The sequence below is a fragment of the Artibeus jamaicensis genome, unplaced genomic scaffold (assembly GCF_021234435.1).
Source record: "Artibeus jamaicensis isolate MK-2021 breed Jamaican fruit bat unplaced genomic scaffold, CSHL_Jam_final contig_426, whole genome shotgun sequence".
NCBI lineage: Eukaryota > Metazoa > Chordata > Mammalia > Chiroptera > Phyllostomidae > Artibeus > Artibeus jamaicensis.
The window spans coordinates 14,645,275-14,666,209 of record NW_026521826.1 but is presented as its reverse complement, the minus strand read 5'-3'; the positions used below and the strand labels follow the sequence as shown (position 1 = coordinate 14,666,209).

The window sequence follows — 20,935 nt, the reverse complement described above, 5'->3', positions numbered from 1 at the left end:
GCCATGCTGTTCCATGAAGGAGCAGTCTGCTCCTTGCTATGACCAAACAGCTTTCCGATGCGTAGACAGACCAAAACCTGCCCTTGCAGTCTCTGTTCAAGGACACCAAGTTGTTCCTTGTTGATTATGAACAAGGCTGCTATACACATGTGTGCAGGCCCCTTAGAGAACATCCATTTTTATCTCTCTTGGGTTCACACCCATGAATGGATTGCAGGGTCACATGGCAAGTCCATGTTCAACTGCACAAGAAACAGTGATGCTGCTCTGCAAAGCAGCCGTGCCGTTCCAACAGTGAAGTCCGAGGCTCCAAACACGGCCCCCATCCTCGCCAGCACTCATTAGCATTAGTCTGTCTCTTCTTTTTCTAACAATCAGTGTTGGTAAAAGTTTATCATATTTATTAATTTTGTTAGAGAAACAAGTTTTAACTTTGTTTATTTCCCCCATTCATGTACTTTCATTTCACTTATTTCTACCTTTATTTTCATTTTTTCTTCAAAGGTAGTGAAAATTCAGCTCCTTTGCTGGGCTAGACTGTGGTGGCTCATGCCGTGAACTGGTAAACTGGTTAAAGAAATCTCTTTTACAGGGGGTCAGCAAACCACTGAGCCAAACAAAAACAAAAACAAAAACGAGAGAGACCTGCCTGTTGCTGCAGTCTTCCAGGAACACGGCCACACCCATCCACTCACATGCCATCTGTTTCTGCTTCCAGCCCTGCCACCCGAGCTAAATCTGTGCAAAGAGACCATGTGGGTGCCAGGCCCAAGCTATTTATTCTCTGGCCCTTCAAGAAAAAGTGCCACTGATCGCTTCTGCTAGCAAACAGAATGACATGAAATCATGGCTGTTTCTGTGGGTGCTGCTGAGGTTGACGAACAAAGCAGCTTGGATGCTCCTATTCTTAGTTCAAGGAACAGACTGAATTTTCTACAACTGATAAGGAATCCCTTGTTTACATGATGAGAGACAACCCAAACCAAAGCTAATGTTCGTTTGTGAAGCTTGTGAGTTGAACATTTGATGCACATCTCATCATAGGCTTTAGGACCCTAAACTCCACCTGTGGCTATCTCCAAAGTTTCTGAATGTTCAGGTGGAAAGACACACTTAGTAGCACCTGGCAGAGCCAAGTGCCTTGGTGTGGTGATGCCCAGCGCCCAGCATGCATCAGACATCCAAGAGCACTGCACAGAGGAATAAGGGAAAGTGTCTTTGCCTTTCTCTGATGTTTAAGGATATAATGAGGTGAAGAGTTGATGGGGGGCTGCCAACAGGAGGAGCTGAAGTAGCCACCAGTCACTCCTTTTTGGTCACCAAACATCAGGACTCTCCTTCTTATCTGGGAAACTCCTCTACTTTTAGAACCTGGCTGCATACAGAGCCCCTGTCCCTCTGTAGAAACTAAAAATATCCAACGCCCTCCTTCCCAGCTTCCCTGGAAGCCAGCATGTAGACAGGTAACCAAGGCTGCCAATTAGCTGGCACAAGGGAGCACACTCTTGCCCTTGGCAGTGGAGGTGCCTGTGACATGGGCCAGGCTGTGGATGTGCTAGTGGTGGAGGCCTGGTGTCCTGGGCCAGCTGGCCAGTGGTGCAAACTTGCAAACAAATCCTCTCAGGAACAGTGCTGAGGCATGAGCTGTCCCAGCTCCTCAGTGCTTCTGAGGGCAAACCAGTGGCACCATAACAAACCCTTCTTGCTTAGGTTGACAAAAAGCTCCTGCTGCTTACAAAGTACGATTCTGACCGATGCACTGGGTAATTGAGAATACGGGCCCCATGAGCGCCAGTGTTAATTTTCATGATCTGGGACAACATACAACAGTGGGGGAAGTTGTGCAAGTTTCAGCTGAATGTGACCAACCCCCTGGAGCACAAAACCCAGCAGCACCAGCTTCATTTTCACTTCCCTCATCTAAAAGCAGCGTGTGAGAACACGAATTGAGAGCTCAAGTCAGTGAAAGTCTTACTATGACTACTCACATTATTTTGAGGATTACCAACGATTTACATGGTCCTCTGAGCCTCTGCCTTGTCTCATCAGAGCGGCCACACTTCTCTTGCACTGCAGCAGCTCCAAGATTTGAGGTTGACATTAACTGTCACTACTGATTTGATTCCACACAGCTATTCTCAATAAAGCTTTCCTCTTGGATAAATTAATCATTATTTTACTATATAATGACAAAGTTTCTGTGTGAGGTGGCTTAAAAGATTTTTCCTGATAAAGCAAAAATTGAAATCTCTTTTAGAAAGCAAAAGACTTCATTTTCCCTCCCTCCTAATTTTCCTGTAACAATGAAGTAAATGTCTAAACCTAATAAACCTGAAGGCCTTTCAGTTTACACTTTGGAAAGAGTAAGTGTGGCTATAGACAATGTCTTCTGTAGCAGAGGTTACTGAACAAGGGATACTTCTTAAGAGTACTAAGGGAAATTTACATTAAAGTTAGTTAAACTCAGGAGTTATTAATTTGATCTTTCCAATGTGCACTTTTCTTATAAATTCAACTAAAATTGTTTTAAAGTCATTTTTAACAGCTAATGATTCAGGCAAATGTCACTCCTGTATATTACAGTTCATACTTCTACATTTTTCTTCTGTGAGTCTACAATATACCAATAGTTCATGAGAAGTTAAAGTCATCCACACTGTTCTATGAGCCCATTCCTCAAGCTATGACACAGAACTCAAAGGGACAGTGTCAAAGTAGTTAATGTGGCAATTCCTACCTCAAAATGGTAAACGGGTGAAACAAGTCACTCACTTTCTAAGGTATAAGAGCTAAAAAAACAGCTTCACAGAAACTTTCGATTTTCTATTTTTCTAACCTTAGAACTGCCTAAATTTTCATATTTGCCCATTTGTGTGTCTGACGATGATATATTTGTCAGATTTCATGGTTTGTTGCTTCTATGAGACAAACACCAGGGCTTCCCCTAACAGCACACAAGAGAAGACATTGCGGAGTTACTGCAGCACTCCCTGCTCTGGGCTTTGGCACCGACCTGTCCTTGGGCCCCGCCCCAAGCTCCCTACAGGGACAGCAGATGGAAGCCTGCCTCTCACAGCACATCTCACATGGAGATGTGTGTCCTGTTAACCAATCCATTTAGGTCACATAGAAGCAGCAGGTCTGGTTTAAAATGGTAGAAATGGAAGACAGGTCACTCTGCCGGCACACACATGCATTTTGCAAATGCATACTTAGTTTACAAAGCTGTTAGTTTGTTGGGTACTCACCAGGTAGAACTGTCACATAACAAAATTGCAAAATGCTAGACGTGTTCCAAGTGCTGCCATGCCTGGGCTCTACAGTGCGCAAACAGGGACCATTCTGTTCAACAGCTGCTTTATCACCCTGCTTTAACCACTGGGAAGGTTCACTCTGCGTCTCTGAGCCTCTGTTCCTCTCAGTGCACAGTGAAATGGCTGAACTCACCCCGTGTGAGCTGTGGAAGTAGCTAGCTAGATGTTGCCTGGAACTGAAGGGTCTGATACACTTTTTTTGTGTGTGAGTGTGAATGTCTTTTAAAATGCAGTCCTGGGTCTGCTGTCCGAGATGCCAACTTTGCTGGAAGCTTGAAGAACTCTAAACCCAGATTTTTACTCACAAGGCAGCGAGACAAACTGTAGCAAGGGGAACTCCCCCACCCCCTGAAATGAACTGAAGACAGAGCCCTGGCAATTGGGATGATAGGTGCAGGATACAGGAAAAGAAAAAAAAAAAAAAAAGATGTGCGCAAGGCCGGCGCCAGTGATGAGGAAGGTGATTGGATGGAAGGGACATAACCTCTCATCTGCTTTCACTGCCCAGGGGACTCTGGAGGGACCTTTGAAAAAAGAGCACACAGGAATGCTGCTTTCTTGGATTCTCCCCTCCTTCCTGACCAAGGTGGGCTGGAGTTCCTGTGCCTAGACCTTGGGGATTGGGTGACCTGGGAGAGTTTCCTGGGACCCCACCCTTAGTGTTCCAGGCCGGGCCTGGAATGCAGGCAAATGGATTCAGGGAGGCTTAGCCCAGCAAACCCTGTGCCCCGCTCCCAGGTAGGGAGCCATGGCAGCTGCCTCCCACCCACGGCCCATGCCTCTGGCACTGGCCAGTGAACCTGGCACCACTCCCCCAGATGTCAACCAATGTGTCTAATGCAAGAAGAAGGGTCACTGGAGAAAGGAGTGCCCAAAATTCAAAAGAGGTAGGGATGGAAACTCTTGTCAAGAAATGCTAAAAAGGTGAGGCCTCTGGTGGACATCTACTGACCTACCACCATTTCCCTACAGGAGCCTCGGGTACAGCTGACGGTGAGGAACAAGCCAATTGGTTTCTTTGTAGATGCAGGAGCTACATACTCAGAGATGAATACAAGAGTAATCAAGGAAAGCTTGGATACATATAATAGTTATTGGAGAGACCGGACAATTACAAAAGCAGGTGGACCTTCAATCCCTAGAATGTCGGCTTGGGAATCAAAAGAGCATACATAGTTTTCTCTACAGGCAAGACGGCGCAATTCTACTGCTGGGCTGAGATTTATTTTACAAATTGCACACCCACATAACTTTTTCTCCTGAAGAGCGGCAGCTGTGTGTAGAGGTCCCACTGGAACATGCCCTCCCGGGCCAGGCACTGCTGACTTGCTGGAAGGTCCTGGAGGTGAACTCTTCCCACCTCAGATCCACAAACGGGTTGGCCAAACCACTGGGCCGATGGAATCTCAGTAAAGCAGTAAACATCCAACCCATAAAAGTTAACTTAAAACTGGGGACACGGATCCCACAGAAGAAGCAGTACCCCCTCAAAAGGGAGGCTTTAAAGGAGATTCGGCCAGTATTGCAGAAATTTTTAAAATCGGGACTAATCCAGTCATGCCGGTCTCTCTGTAACACTCCCACTTTGCCAGCCTGGGTTCTCCCTAATGCAGCCCTTGGCTTTAAAAAGCGTCTTGGCGCTCACATCACACCTGACTGCAAACTGACTTCTGTCTTGCTGATGTTTAAAATAGTTGAAAAACTAGGTTCAAAAAGGTTCTCTCCCTAATTTAAATGTGCAGATGGCGGTCACAGAAGGGGGTTTAAAATGTCTCTTTCCCTCGAGACCTGGAAGTTGTAGTTTGATGACTGAAAAGATACATTTGAGGACTTCATCGTTTCTGTAAAATTTGGTGATTTTCACATTGTCTTATATGTCATATTTTCAGAAAGTACTTTTATATATTTCCACAAAAATATGGAGCCACTGCAGAAAGTTTGCCATCTGATTACAGAATTTGTAAATGTTATTACGAATAACAAGTGTTATTTTTCTTGCATTTCAAAACTTGCTTTTATGGTCTAAGGAGTGGAAAGTTTTGTCTGTTATCTCTTGGGACAGAGAACTGACAGGAAATACGAGTCTGGGAAACAAAGATGGTATGTTACAGCAATGGAAGTTCAAATTCAGTAGTCTCGGCACATGCAGGTCCAGGTGGGGAACTGGAGCATCAAGCCAGCCAAGAACGGGGGCATTTTGATGCTGCTGGTCCTTCCTGGACTAGGACTGCCTGCAAGTTCCATCCTCGTCAGACCCACGGTGGATGGCTGTTCCCAGCTCCATCCCTCCAGTCAGAAGAGAGGTGCTGTTACTTAGTCACTGCCCAACAAGGGTAGGCCCTGGGGCTGTTTTCCACAAATCGGGACTTCTGAATTTTGTGTTGTCACACCTGGGGAATTGTGATCAATCACTGCACTTCAGGAGCTGAGAGGACTCAGTAAGGAAAGTGGGTAAACAAAGTGTTTGTCACCTGTCCACGTACCAGGGGTGGTACCGGATGGTGGTGAGAGTGGGGCTCTGTCCAAGGTCAGAACCTCCAGCCTCAAATTTCAGCTCTCCACCTCCTGACCGTATGGCCATGAGTAACTTAATCTGAGACTCAGTTTCCTTGTCTGCAAATAGTAGTCAGTCACAGCAGTCCATACCTGCTAGTATCATTGTTGTGTTTAAGCAAAATGCTTATCACACTGACTGGCAAATAAGAGCTCAGTGGCTACCGGTTGCTGTGTCCCTGTTATCCGGGTGTCTCTGGAGTAGCTGTTCAGAGCCCCGTGATCAGGGGCAGTGGGTGCTCCTGGAATGATGACAACAATGGTGGCGTCCGCACCAGCAGTAACAGTGAGACACTCACTGAGTGTTTACTACATGCAGGTCCTATGGGCTCCCACTTTCCAAGTTTATGAGGGTGGAGAATGTGGGAGCTGAGTCAGCTGATGAGGCAGGTGAGTGTAGATTCACAGTCCCCTATTCTGGCCCTTTTGGGGAAAAAAGCTGTTTTTTTCCCCTTGTGGTCTGTGTCCATGCCTGACTTTCTGCTGGATATTTGCATGGGTGGTGGCTGAGGCCCCCTGTCCTAGATTGAGTCAGGTTCCTCATCCCCCAATCCTCCCCACTTCTTACTCTGGAAACCATGTCTTAGACTTTGCAAGGCTGAGACAACAATTTACACCAACATGCTGCAAGAACCACAATGACACACCACTTCACACTGGTCAGAATGGCCACCATAAACAAACCAAAAAACAAGGTTGTGGAGAGAAGGGAATCCTAGTACATCGTTGGTGGGAATAAAAAATTTCCTCAAAAGACTAAAGATGGAACAGCTTTTTGACCCAGCAATTCCACTGCTGGGATTATAACTTAAGAACCCTGAAACACCAATTCAATAGAACCTATGCACCCCTATATTCGCAGCAGTGTTGTTCACAATAGCCAAGTGCTGGAAACAGCTTAAGTGCCCATCAGTAAATGAGTGGATCAAAAAACTGGTACTTTTACACAATGCAATACTATACAGCAGAAAGGAGGAGCTTGTACTCTTTATGAGAGCATGGATGGAACTGGAGAGCATTATGCTAAGTGAAATAAGCCAGGCCCTGAAAGACAAATACTATAAGATGTGAACCTAATCCACAAAACAAACAAGCAAGCAAAATATTTCAATAACCAGAGAAATTGAAATAAAGAACACACTGACAGTAACCAGAGGGTGGGGGAATGGGGCGGGAGGATAACGGGGGAAAGAAGAAGGGTTGTCAAGGAACATGTACGAAGGACCCATGGACAAAGCCAAAGTGGTGGTAGGACTGAGTGTAGGAGGTGCGGGTGGGTGGGGCAGGGGAAAGTGGTTGGGGGAAAATGGGGACAACTGTCGTTGAACGACAATAAAAATAATAAGTAAATTTAAAAAGTGAAAAAAATTAAAAAAAAATTTTTTTAAAACAGGCAGTACCTAATTCATGGCTGGTGTGGCTCAATAGACTGAGTGCTGGCCTGTGAACCAAAGGGTCACAGGCTCAATCCCCAACCAGGGCACATGCCTGGGTTGTGGGCCGGGTCCCCAATGGGTAGTGTGCAAAGAGACAACCACACATTGATGTTTCTCTCCCTCCCTTCCCCTCTCTCTAAAAATAAATACATAAAATTAAAAAAAACCCAACAGGGAGCATCTGAGTGTTTAGGGAAGGGTCATGATCTCTTTTCCCTTAGACTGTCACATTTAAAAATGGTAACAGTCAACACAGCAATTGCCATCTGGTGCAAGCGAATCAAAATAATACCTATATATTTGGTCAGATTGGCAAAAACACATTGTTTTGAGGGCTGCAGAATTTTAGTAATTACTTCGTGTGTGCCATGAGATGAAAAAGGTTGAAAAGGACTGATCTGGACCTTCTGCTATGTAGTCTTACTGCACAGGACTTGTTTACACGCCCTGCTGACCGAAGACTGCCCACGTGGCTTCTGTGCACTCACCAGGCCGCAGCAGGGCAGTCAGTCGTCTTCACCCTGCCTCCCATTTGCTGTTAGTTAATGTGCCACATAGAGAAGAAATGGCATCATGTGACAGCAGTGCCTTCCAAAACTGATCAGTATGGATAGGCAGTTTAAAAGGTAACTGTAACGTGCTCCACCATGCCGTGAATGTTAACCATTTTGGGCTTGGGTGGAGGAAGGCAGGTTCGTAGATGTACATCCCTCACAGAAAGTTTTCTACTTCCCTGAGACTAAAGATTTCAGATGACTAGCAATATCAAGTGGGTAGATAATAAAAAATAAGAACTCTTGCATTCTCTGAGTCATAAAATTTTAATTTAGAAGATGACTACCTATTGTTTTTAGCTCTTGCTAAAACAATGATGGCATTCTTTTAAAATCAATCACAATCCTGCCATGCCCAGTGTGGTTCCATTGGAGTGTAGTCCCCTAAACCTACAGGGTTTGATTCCTAGTCAGGGCTCGTAGGAGAGGCAACTGATGGATGTTTCTCTCTCACATCAATGTGTCTCTCCCTACCCTTCTCTTTGGAATCAATAAGCATGTCCTTGGGTGAGGATAAAAATAAAACAAAATCAATCACCTGAAAACTTACATTCTTTCACTTCTTCTTCCCCACCTCCTCAGATTCCCATTCAAAGGAGTTGCCTCTTCATAATTCAAATTTGGTAAAACACCAGTTTTCCTTCAGAAGTCAATACTTACTTCCTAGGAAGGAGTATTCCTGCCATTTGCAAAGACTGAGCAGTATTTTTCAGCATAAAGCCTATGGCAATCAGGAAGTCCTGGCAGTGATGAGTCTTTGGGGAAAATAAAGCTGAGGTCAAAGATAATAGACACAAGGGCAGGCACAAAGTGTTAAGGAAGGAAGCTGGTCTGCTACTCAATGAAAAGCTACCATTCCAAGCTAACACTTTAAGTCATGATAGTGAACTTGAGCTACAAAGTGAACAGGTATCAAAGGAAAATCGACAATTAGTGGGAAGCAGATGCATAGGAAAGTTGGGAGATGTTTCCAACAAGACAAAAATGAGCCTCCAAATATGTGAAACAAACTTTAGAGCTTCAAACAACACAGCTCTTGGAGAAAGAAAAGCTGGTCTCCAATTTCCAGCAGCAGCAGCAGCAGCAGCAGGAGGAACATTTCACTGGGAAAGGAGAAAGAGTACAGGGAGCTGTGGACAATCCAGGAGGAGCTAAAGTGTGAGCTAAGACGGCTGCAAAGGCCCAGCCTGGTACCTCCAGGAAACAGCCTTACTGGAGAGGCAACTGAGTGAGCCACCCGTGAGCATGCTGGGGAGAGAGAAGAAAAGGAGCTGAAAAGGAAGGGCCAGGCCTTGGAGGTGGCAGCAGAGAGACATGCTGCTCAGCTGTGCTGTCTCTGAACAGAGGGCCTGGACTCACACATAGAGTCCCTCCAGCAGTCCCAGCAGCACCAAGGGGAAAAGACCCTCCACTCCTGGTTAAAAATTACGAAGCAGCAGCTGGAGCAGGAAAAGCCGTGGTCTTCAAAGAGCTCATATGAGGACAGGCAGGGAAGGAGTCCAGGAAGAGCTCACTGGCTGATGAGCCAGAACACCTGCTTGAGAGACCTGAATCTAGCAGGAGCTCACAACCTAAGGTGCCAGAAGACCCGCACCACAGGCAGGGATCCTGGAGGAGCTCATAGGTCGATCGATGCTCCAGGATCTCAAAGAAATTTCCAATAGGGAACTGAATAACAGCTGAACTGCTAGATATTTGTGTCACCAGCTTCCCTTAATTCAGTTTTTCTTTAATTTTACTAACAGGTTCTGTTAGTAAAGCAAATACTCCTCCCATCTCCAGATTAGATAGTACCACTTGCCAAACACTCATACATGAAACCAGGGGGAGAGTCTGACCCCTGGAGAAGTGGGACTGTGAGTTTTCCCTGCTGCTAGGAATTCCTCTGCACACCTGCTAGAGACGTGGGCTGCTTAAACACTCCTGGCACATGAAAAGGAAATGAATGGGTCTAGGAGGGAAATTTACCATGAATCCACTGTTTTCTATAGCCCCCAACACAAAGACCATGGTGCCGCTGAGGTTCAGAGCATGTACCACCAGGACCACAATTCCACTGCCTTCTGGAGCACCCACCGCAGTGACCACAGTGCAGCTGCGGTCAGAGGGGCCACCTAGGGGACCAGGTTTCACTGCCTTCTGTAACTCCCACCACTGGGACTGTGGTGTAGCTGAGGTCTGGGGCACCCACAACTGAGACCATGGTTCTATTTCCTTCTATAACTTCCTCCACTGTGACCACTGTGCAGGTGAGGTCCGGATCGCCCACCACAAGACCACGGTTCCACTGCCTTGCGTAGCTCCCACCACTGGGAACATGGTGCCGCTGGGGTCCTGAGCACTCGGCGTCAATCCCCGGGATTCCCCAGCATCTATGTTTGGGTGTTGGTGATTTCCCATCTGGTTATGTGTGTTCTTGATTCTTGCTTTCTCTTGGCTTTTGCTTAATAAAGTGCTTAGCTATTCACCTTTAACTTGGAGTTTTTATTGTCTACAAATCCAAACCCCTAGATTAAGTGGCAATGATCTCACATGTGCCCCTTAATGGCACATAAATGGGCATCATGAACAGGATTTGAGGACAATATGCCCTTTTTTCATAAACCTTAAGTGGAATGTGTAATTTGTGAAGTACCAGGTTGGGAGGGTTTGCTGTTCTCTCAGGTTGCACAAAAATGGGCTAGGGAACGGGTCCCTGTGACGACTGGGGATGCCAGGTACAGAATGGGGAACTGCCCCAGTTAGTAGAATGCCTCCAGGCCGTGCCCATAGAGAAAGGAAAAGAAATGGTTGGTGTCTGCCACAGGGGTTGGGTCATTCTAACTGCACATCAGAAGTGTCATGAAAGGTAAGAGCAGATCCTGCAGGAAAAACTTCAGCCCTTGCGAGAGCTCACAGAATTGTAGGGGAAACGTTCCATGTTACGATGTCAAAATTTTATTCTGGGGGATCAAGCCAGAAATTATCAGGCAGTGTCTGAAAAGACTGCAGGACAGTGTGCTCAGTATAAATATAAGAAGCTCTGGGGCAAGGTAAACAAAAAGTGCATGCTGTGATTGCTTCTGCGCCACTTGATTGGGACCCTGATAAGGGGGATGGGGATGTCTGGGATGAGATGGGTGAGGAAGACAGTGGGGTGGTCTGTGGAGAACTGAAGGAGGAGTCGTCAAAATATCCTCCTCAGTTAGGGAAGCACGCCCCATCACTCACAGGAAAAAGCAATGACAGGGAAATCAGGTGACCGGCAAAGTTACTGTCGAGGATTTTACTCAATAAGAGATTACTGATATTTTGGCCCAATTTACTCAATGAAAGGGAGAGCCTTTGTTTGCTTGCATATTAGGATTGCTTATGCAGGAGCTGGAGGGGTGACTGGAGATCCCATGGACCGCGTTAAATTTTGGGGTATAAGCTGTAATCCATTTGCGCAAACAGCTTTTAGAGATTATAGACAAGAAGGGGACAGTACCATTTTTCTGTTGGTCCTGGCTGCTCAAGGATGTGCTAAACATTACCCTGTGGATACCATATGGCCAAGTGAAGACCAGCATGGTATACCCCTAGTGAGGGAATGCAGAAATTAAAAGTGGAGGTGATGAAAACAGCTATCATGATTGGGGAGGCGGAGCCATATTATCAAACTGTCGTGGCTGCTCCCCATTGTAACATACTAGTTATAACTGCCCCTCCAGCACACAAGAGCTTAATGACGACTTTTCTGATGGGGGAAACTGGCAATCCCCTCAATGCTGTTTTAGACAAAATGGTCCAGTTAGAAGACATGGGACACTGGAGTACTGGTAAAGATACTAATGATTACAATTCTAGATTAGGACCCAAACCTGTCGATAGAATGCCCCATAAAGACATGTTCAAAGCACTCCTGAGAGCTGGGACAAAGAGGGAGGAAAGATGGACTTTCCATTAATGATCTTTGGAAGCTAAGCAAAGAAAAATGCAGGAGAAGTGCAAACTGCCAAGTAGAGGAGAATAAAAAGGAAAGAGCGGGCCCTTCAGCCCTGCCGCCTAAGCCAGCCTTTATCCCACCCTGAATCCCTGGGTGCAACCGCAGGGATCAGGCCAAGCCCACAGATCAGCTGCAGAAGTGAAAGGAGCGGGGAGAATGGACTACCGACCTCATATCAATTAAACTATATATTGGAAAAACGGGTCTACTACTGTAGCCCATGCCCTTATTGACACTGGTGTGGAGGCCTCTTTAATTTATGGTTAAACCCCCAACATTTAAACAAGAAACCCCGATTACAATCACAGGGTTAAGAGGTTCCGAAACTGCAACTAGACAAGTGATCCCTGACAGAAGCCCAGGTACAGCAGTTAACATCCAACCCATAAAAGTTAGCTTAAAAGAGGGGGTGCAAATTCCACAGAATATTCAGTACCCTCTCAAAAAGAAAGCTTTGGGGGGGGTTCATCCAGTATTGCAGAAATTCTTAAAATCGGGACTAATCCTGCCATGCCAGTCTCCCTATAACACTCCCACTTTGCCAAAGAGCTTCACTCTGATGGATCTTGATTGGTACAGGATCTTTGAGCCATAAATGACAGACACTGCGTGGGAAATTCATCCTACGGTGCCCGACCCCTGTACTCTATGGACCATGGTGCGATAGCGAGCGGTTTTCAGTCCCACAAACAAAAGCCACGCTTTAATACTGCTGGGCTATGCAGCCACAAGGATTGAAGAACTCCCCGACTATAGTCAGGGAAGTATTAGCCAAGGACTTAAGGGATTTTCAATTGAGATCAGGAGTTCTGCAATACAGAGATGACATACTGATAACTAGCAACCCCTATGACGTCTGTTTGCTCAACACTGTCACAGTCCTAAATCATTTGGGAAAAAAGGGGCATCTCCTCATAAGGCCCAGATTTGCAAACAGGAGGTGGTATACCTAGGATTTCCACTGAAGCAGCACTAGCAACTTGACGGCAGATAGAAAACAAGCCATTGCGACACTAAAAATCCCAGAAAACCAAAGGCATCTTCATAGGTTCTTAGGGATTACAGGGTTCTGCTGAATTTGAATTCCAGACTTTGGACTCATAGCAAAACCACTGCACAATTCCTTGAAAGGACTGGACTGTGAACCTTTCAAATGGATAAGGGATTGACAGGTACCCTGCTGATACCTTGAAGGAAAAGCTGGTTTTGGCAATCACGCTAGGACTGCCCGATTCACAAGAGCCTCTCAAATTGTACTTTCATGAAAGGCAGGGGATTGGACTGGGTTTACTAACCCAGACTCTAGAAAACATTCCCAAATCCACAGTCTATCTCTCAAAGATGCTGGATCACATGAGAAAGGTATGGCCACTATGTGTTTGAGCAATGGCAGCTATTTGTGACATTTTATAGGGAGCCGAGAAGTTCACTCTGAGACAACCTACTATGGTATTGGTACCACACCAGGTGTGAATTCTACTGGAATAGAAAGGGGGGTATTGGCTGACGACAGGGCACACGGGGAAACACCAGGTCATTCTGTTGGCCTACCCAGATATTACCTTGCAGACTACTACAACTTTGAATCCAGCCACTCTGTTCCCAGACATGAAGGAAAACTCAGCCCTCCGGCATGACTGCTTGGAAATTATTGACCAAGTTAATTCTAGCAGGCTGGATCTACTGGACCAACCATGGCAGCACCTGACTGGGAGCTGTACACAGACAGGAGCTGCTTCATGGACAACAGCAAATGACGAGTCAGGTATGCAGTAGGCATCACAGACAAGGTAATAGAAGCCCAAGCCCTTGTACCATGAACCTCTCAGCACAGAAGGCTGAACTAGTAGCCCTCAGAAGAGCATCAGTGTTGTCCCAAGGAAAGAAGGTTGTCCTCAACACAGAGTCCAGATATGCCATCATGGTAGTCCATGCCCATGAAGCAATATGGAAGGAGAGAAGACTCTTAACTTCAGGAAATAAGCATGTTAAATATGCAGAGGAGATTTTACAATTGCTAGAGGCAGTGGAGATACTCAACCAGGTTACCATAACACACTGACCAGGACAGCAAAGGGACAGTTACCGAATGAACCGGGGAAACCAAACTGCTGATAAAGCAGGCAGACAAGCAGCTGGAGGGCTGCCATGCTCAGGGAATTTGATTCTTTGATTGGACTTGTCAAAGTTTTATCCTCATTACACAGAAGGACATGAGGAATGGGACTGTGAATGGGGATTCACTGACATTGATCCCGATTCCATATGGAAGATCGGCACCCAGGGAATGGTCTTAATTCCTGAGGCTCTAAGTGTATCCCATCCTCGAACATGAAGGGGCCCATTATGGCAGGGAATGGTTCAATGGACCTCATTAGGCCACATTTGATGAGCCCCCATTTGCTAAGGACCATTCAAAGGATTATACAAGCCTGCCAGGTAGGTGACAGACAACCCTAAAACACACACGTCCTGGTGAAAAAGGGAGAACAATGTAAAAGGTTGTGCTCATTTGAAGACTGGCAAGTAGACTTTACACAAATGTCTAAAACAAGAGGGAATTTCAAAGTTTTATTAGTTTTTTGTAGAAACTTTTTGATGGCTAGAGGTATACCCTACTAGGACTGAGAACACAACTAAGGTAGCAAAACGTCTACTTAAAGAAATAATTCTGAGGTTTGAACTCACTGACAGCATTCAGAGTGACAATAAACCATCATTTACTTCAGAGATCTTCCAGAAAGTTGGACAGGCACGGCAAATAAGAGGGAAAATTACATGCATCTTGGAGATGGGAAAGACTGAGAAGATAAATCACACAATAAAGATGATTGTGGTCAGTCCCACTGTTAAAAAGGATGAGAACTGAAAGTGAGTTATGGATATTCTTAAAAAAGTCTATGAAGATCGCAGAAGGTATGTAGGAAGCTGTAATGCATATACAAGCTCCAGACACACACACACAAAAGAAAAAAGTTTCTGAAGGTTGTAGAGGCAATAGAAGGGTGTGAATTATTTTTTTTGAAAGAGGATAAACCTCACTGCTTGGACTGAATTATTCTTTGCTTTAGATTTTACTTTCTGATCTTTGGGGGACTTGGAAAACTTAACTGTTTTGTTTACACTCAGAATCTGCCATCTGTGCCCTTTGGGGGTTTGTGCCATTTGGATCCAAGAAAGGTCATCCGGTGCCAGGTAGAGGCAGCTGGGGTGAGAGAGCATGTCTCTGACATGAGAGAGGTTGATAAGAAGTGATGTCTCTGCCAGGAGACCAGCAGATGCACTGGTAGGTGAGAGAGCACCTCAGCCATTGGTGCCGGGTAGAATCCAGATGGGGTTAGAACATACCTCTGCCAATTTGGGCTTCGTGCCATTTGGACCTAGCAAAGGTGGTCTGGTGCCAGTGTGAGGTGAGAGAACGTCTCTACCAATGGGGCTTCATGCCATTCGGGCCCTGAGAAAGGTTGCCTGTGTGGCCAGTTAGTGTGACTGGTTGGCGGGAGACAAGATACTAAGGCTAGTTTTAGTTTCCTCTTGTTTTCTTTTTGAACTCTGATTTTTGCTTTGGATTTTTAAATTTTGTTTCTGTTTTGGAAAGAAATTTGAGGTTCCTAAGGGTTAAAACTTAACATTAGGTTAAGAGGAAAAGTAATAAAAGATATAAGGCATGGAAATGCTCTTGGTGGATATTGGAAAGACAAGGATTTCCTTTTTGCTTTGTATTTTTCTCCCTACCTGATCCCTCTAGAATTTGGCATTCTTAATCAGTAATGATATCAAATTACCTTTGCATGGAACCAGTAAGACTGGTGTCAAGTTATGGTTTTAATGACCAAGACTTTCACTGGAGTGTCATGCCTGAAGGACGCATGCATGGTAACAACAGGTATCATTGTTACCAGAAAGCTGTGAGGGACTAGGATGGACTTTGGAAGCTAACAAAAGTCCACTGGAGAAATGTCCTGGTACCTTGTTTGGTTGTGTGGTACACAGCAGCCTTTCTGGGGAAGGAATGCAGTATGCCTTCCTGAGAGATGGCAAGGAGGAAAGTTAAGACACGATGGGAACCTCAAGGACTTGAAGAATACAAGTACTGCAGGCAAAGCTGTATGGAAGTTGTGGAGTGTGGCTTCTATGAAGGGCCTAGTTGGTCAATCTGAAGGTTCCTTGTGGAAGGTCCAGCAAAGCAGACTTAAAAAAGCCTATGTGTTCAGTGTGCTTTTGTTGTTTTTATGCAAACAATGAGGCAAAATTGATAACTAGCAGTCTTTTTGAGGTAATAAGGGTGATCACAGGGAGAGAAATGAGGTTTTAAGGGAAATCAAAATGCTCAGTTGTGATTGTTAGACTCTAGTGCAGGGTGTCAAACTCATTTTCACCAGGGGCGTATCAGCCTCTAGATTGCCTTCAAAGGGCCAAATGTAATTTCAGCTCCTTAACAGTTAAGGGGAAGTTACACTTACATGGTCCTAAAATTACTTCAGCCCTTTGGAGGCAACCCTGAGGCTGATGTGGCCCTCAACGATAACGAGTTTGACACCTCTGCTCTAGTGCAACTATCTTCAGTTTGTTTTTACTTAAGAATTGAATTGGTTTAACCTGATGATATCAAATTGTCACTTCATAGTATCATTCCAGCAAAGGCCTTGCAACTGAGCGTTTTCTAAAAGACAGTCTTGTGGACTCAGAGACGATGTAGGCCCCACTTGAGAAGCCCACCTGCATCACCACCTCCTGGGACTCAGTGGTTTAGCTGGACTAAACATTTGAGTTGGTGAGGAATGGGGCAGCCTATCAGCTTTGCTTCAAAATGGCTCTCTTTTCTGCCTTAACAGTTTGGACAGAAGAAAGGGTGTAGAAGTGTTAAAGGGAGGAATCTCAGGATATTCCCCTGAGGCTAATTTAAGCTGAGTACAGTAGGCAGTAAGGCTTCAGACAGGGGTGACATGCCTTGTACACCTTCCTCCAAGGAAGCCATTTTTTCTTAATCAGGGACACTAGAATTAGTCCCTGCCTTTGTCATTCAGTTGTTGTGGGTCTGACTGTGCCTTCTAACAATCTTGCCAAATTTGCTACTTCCAAAACACAACAAGGATGCCAACTTGTCCAGTAATGCCATCCTTTGGACATTGCACATGCTGCTTTTCAGGGACAACCAACTGACCTGGGCTTTGCAAGATCCTTCTGCCTCGCATGGAGGCTCCCCTCCATCCAGACCTACCTTGTTAGGGACCTATGGACCAGAGGATAGGTAGGACTACATGTCTTGGTTGGCAGGAAGTAGTTACAAAAGAACAAGACCTTTGTCGATCTGCCCTTGTAAGATTACAAGTGTCCAGAGTGTTAAAGGGGGTAATTGTAATGGGGCAAACACCCCCTGCCCCGAGAAATGGGTAGGGATGTAGAAGTGCCAAAGACAGAGCATGGGTGCATCACCCCAGCAACCAGAATGACACATGTATGACACAGGAAAAAAAAAAGAGGCATGCAAGGTGGCAACAAAAACTAGGAAGGTGATTGGATGAGAGGGACATACCATCTCAACTGCTTCCACTGCCCAGGGCATTCTGGGAGAGATTTTAAAAAGGAGAGTGGGTGGGAATGCCTCTTAGATTCTCTATCCTCCTTACCAGCTGACAGGGCCTGGGAGATCCTGGGCCCCAGGCCTTGGGGACTGAGTGGCCTGGGAACATTTCCCAGGGCCCCTCCCTGAGTGCTCCAGGGCAGGCTTAAAGTGCAATGAGCTCTGGCAAGAGGGGAGTGGAGGAGACTCAGACCAGTGGGCTTGGGGAGGCTGGGGCCGGCAAACCCCGCATCCCTCCCCCTCGGGGGAAGATGTGGCAGCTGCCTCCTACCAGTGGCCAATGCCAGCAAGCCCCATACCCCTTTCAAGGCAGAAAGCCATGGTGGCTACCGGCTACCTGCCCATGGCTCATGCCAGTGCAGGCCAGTAGGCTATGTCCTAGTGCAGTTGGGGAGGGTCAGTCTCCACTCCCCTCCCTGAGGGCTTCGGGCCTGACCAGGAGCACTGCAGGTGCTCAGAGCAAGCCCAGTAAAAAAGAAGGTTGCAGGGCGAGGGAAGAGGAGATTTGGGCAGGTAGGTCTTGGGAAGCAACGTGGCTGGACAACAAGCCCTGCGCCCCTCCCCTGCATGTGAAGCTCTGGTGGCCAGCCACCAACAGCCTGCTCACTCCTCTGGCGGTGTTGGCAGGGGGGGTGGGCATCAAGCAATGGTGTACATTTACAAGGAAATAAAAATTCCACTTCCCTTTCCAGCGGACTCTCTCTTCAGAGTTATTGCCTGTGGGCAGCAGTCGGTGGGACCCCACTAGTTTGGTTACAGAGTGATGCTGGGGGCTTTCATTGGCTGGAGATCACACTGTGCCTCATTCTGGGGAAAATTCCCTGCTGCCATGTACTTACTTCACACAGGAGGCTGGACTCTAGTCAGACAAATACGCCTCATTTCTCTTCATGAGCCGTGTCTACGGGTACAGGAACTGCTTTTAGTACATCCACGAAATGAGTTCATGTTCACAAGTGACTGTATGACCGTGGGAGACACTGAGTCCTCTGACAGTTTTTCATGGACCAGAGGGTATGGAAGTCTGTTATATAACTATGTATCAAATGTGCTAGGAAGTATAAAGTGGGAGGGATAAAGGGCCAGTGGACGTCAAAGGAAGGAAACACTTCCCACTGGAGGGATTAGAAACGAGACCTGGAATAAGCAGCCATTTTTGCCACGTGAAATGGGTGGGGGCCCATTTCAGACCCAGGACAGAGGGAGTCAGGGTGCTCGGAATTGAAAGCACAAAAGACTGTAAGGTAGACGATGTCCTTTCGTACCAGATGGTAATGTGGGTGAGAGAAGCTTGAGGCTGGGCTGTGAAAGGTCCATGGTGCCATAAATGAAGACTGTTCTCGCAAACTACCCCCGCCAAACCCCCAAATCCCTTATTTATCACTGTATAACTCTAAATTGTCATGTATATGTTTCATTTTCAGGCAGTAGTAAATCATGTCGGTTGTTTCACTCAGCCTTTCCCAAACACCAAGGAACCCTTTAGACAGGGGTACACCCGCAGACACCCACAGACTGCACAAAACACCACCCCTGAGAACATGGCTGGGAAACCCTGCATCACTTGGACACAGCTCCACTCCTCGTTTGGACAGACACTTCTCTTCTGACAGGGCTGCCTCCACTGCAGAAGGAAGTTCCAACTTGAACTTTTGGTTCTAAATGCTCAGAGCCGAAGTGCAGCCCCGTTGAATAAGGATGACAGACCGCCTGACCAAGAAAACTGTGTCGTCAGAACAGCAGAGCTGCCCGCTCACTGACGTCACATACGTCGGTAACTGCGATGCTCTGAAGGAAAAACGGCATATGTTTCTCAGTGCCTTTAAGTATTTAGGCACAGGATCTGGAATGTTTTAGCTTTTCCTGCTTATTTATTTTTTGTACCTCAGGGGTTAGCGATGATTATTTCTGGGTAGATAAAATGTTGGGGATTAGTCAGCCCTATGTAAGCAGGAGATGTGGGATTTCTGCCATCAGACCTGGGCTGTGCTCATTCTGTTTGTATGGTACCGTCACCACAGACTTTTTTAATTTTTGCAAAAATGAACAGAAGCAAACATTTCACTTACCAGCCCCAAGGCTCTGCACTTGCCCACACTGCGCACCTTGTTCACCTCAGGGCACTGGGCTAAAACTCACCTCCTAGAGAGGCCTCCTTGGCCACCTTCCTGAAAGTGCCTCCCATATGTCCAAGCCATTCTCTACCCTCTCACTCTGTTTATTTTTCCTAAACTATTTTACACTTACTCAAATAATTATCTGTATATTTACTGTCCATCTCACAGATGACGAGAAGATGTTCAATGAGAACAAGAACTCATTGTATGCAACCATCTTTGGGAGCTTAAATGGGGAGACGCAGTGGGCAGAGAGCAGAGTTTGGGAGTAACTTGTGTTAACTGGAGTCAAGTTTTATTGTTTTAACAAATTCGAGGAGCAAACTCTGCCCTGAGCTTGTCCTGGGTGAGGTTCTGGGAAGGGTCCGTGGGGAGGACACTCCTACACGGTCCCCTCTCCCTCGTTTCAGGCGGCCCTGACCTGGCACAGCAAAGGCCACAGCCTGGGCTTCATGTGAGGAGTCCAGATGAGGAAAGGAATAGTGACCATACCTGGAAGTGGGCTAATATGGAGAAAGGAAGAGCTCTATTTCTTTAGCCGTGGTTAAGCAAGACTATCTTAGGACTGTGGCCTCACACCTATGCCACAGAAATGAAACTATAACAGTTGTTTCTAAACTGCCAACCCTTCTCAATGTTTGAAATTCTTCCTACGGAAATTACTATTTACATACACAAGACTAACTCCTTCAAGGGACAGAAATCTTTTCCACAATGAAACACTTGTCTCATGTTTAATTTTAAAAAGCCCAACTTCAGAGGGCTGGGACAATGGCTACACATGTTCCAAAAGCAAAAATGTTCCAATAGAGTAAGTGCAACCAATGCTATTTATGAATAATGGTTACTGAGAAATGTAGACAAAAAAGAAAAGGAGGAAGGAAGACAGGTGTACCCATTACTTGCATTTAATTAAAAGATTATCTTCCATATGTAGCTAAGCATCAGCCAAAAAAAGTAGCTTGAACTTGAGTATGTGTTGCACCCCTCTCATTAACAGTGACTGTCACCCTACCACTGTTGACTGACATCAACAAAACTCACCTGCAAGCAAATGGCCAGGTTCACTCTACAGCCAAACGAGGTGCTAACAGCCCGCGGATGGAGGCCCAGGTCTTTGAAGAGTTTTGAGAAGGACTGGGTGAGTGCTATTCGAGGCCGTTCTTCTGCCACCACCACACAGGTCCTCACACGGGACAAGTCCAGTCCTCGTGCCTAGAAACAATGACAGCAGTAAGAGATCAGCCTTCCCAGTGCTCAGCTGTGTGACCTCCTTAACCAGACCCACCCACTCAGCAGAAACTCCACACAGACTTTCGTTTCGAGGGTCCAATGGCTCCGCACCATTAACTGAAACAGTCTAGAATGTCTGTGTAAAAAATATAACCAGCACACAGATAACATCATCAG

The 20,935-nt window shown here is 46.1% G+C and overlaps 1 protein-coding gene across 2 annotated transcripts in view; it reads right to left on the bottom strand.

Annotated features, from left to right (window-relative positions):
• Window positions 1-20,935, bottom strand: part of DIP2C (disco interacting protein 2 homolog C) — a 433,069-nt gene that overhangs the window by 32,105 nt on the left and 380,029 nt on the right. For both annotated transcript variants that reach the window (XM_053665789.1, XM_053665790.1), the window contains one exon: window positions 20,570-20,740. In XM_053665789.1, the coding sequence (XP_053521764.1) occupies window positions 20,570-20,740 (171 nt within the window). The remainder of the gene's footprint in view (window positions 1-20,569; window positions 20,741-20,935) is intronic.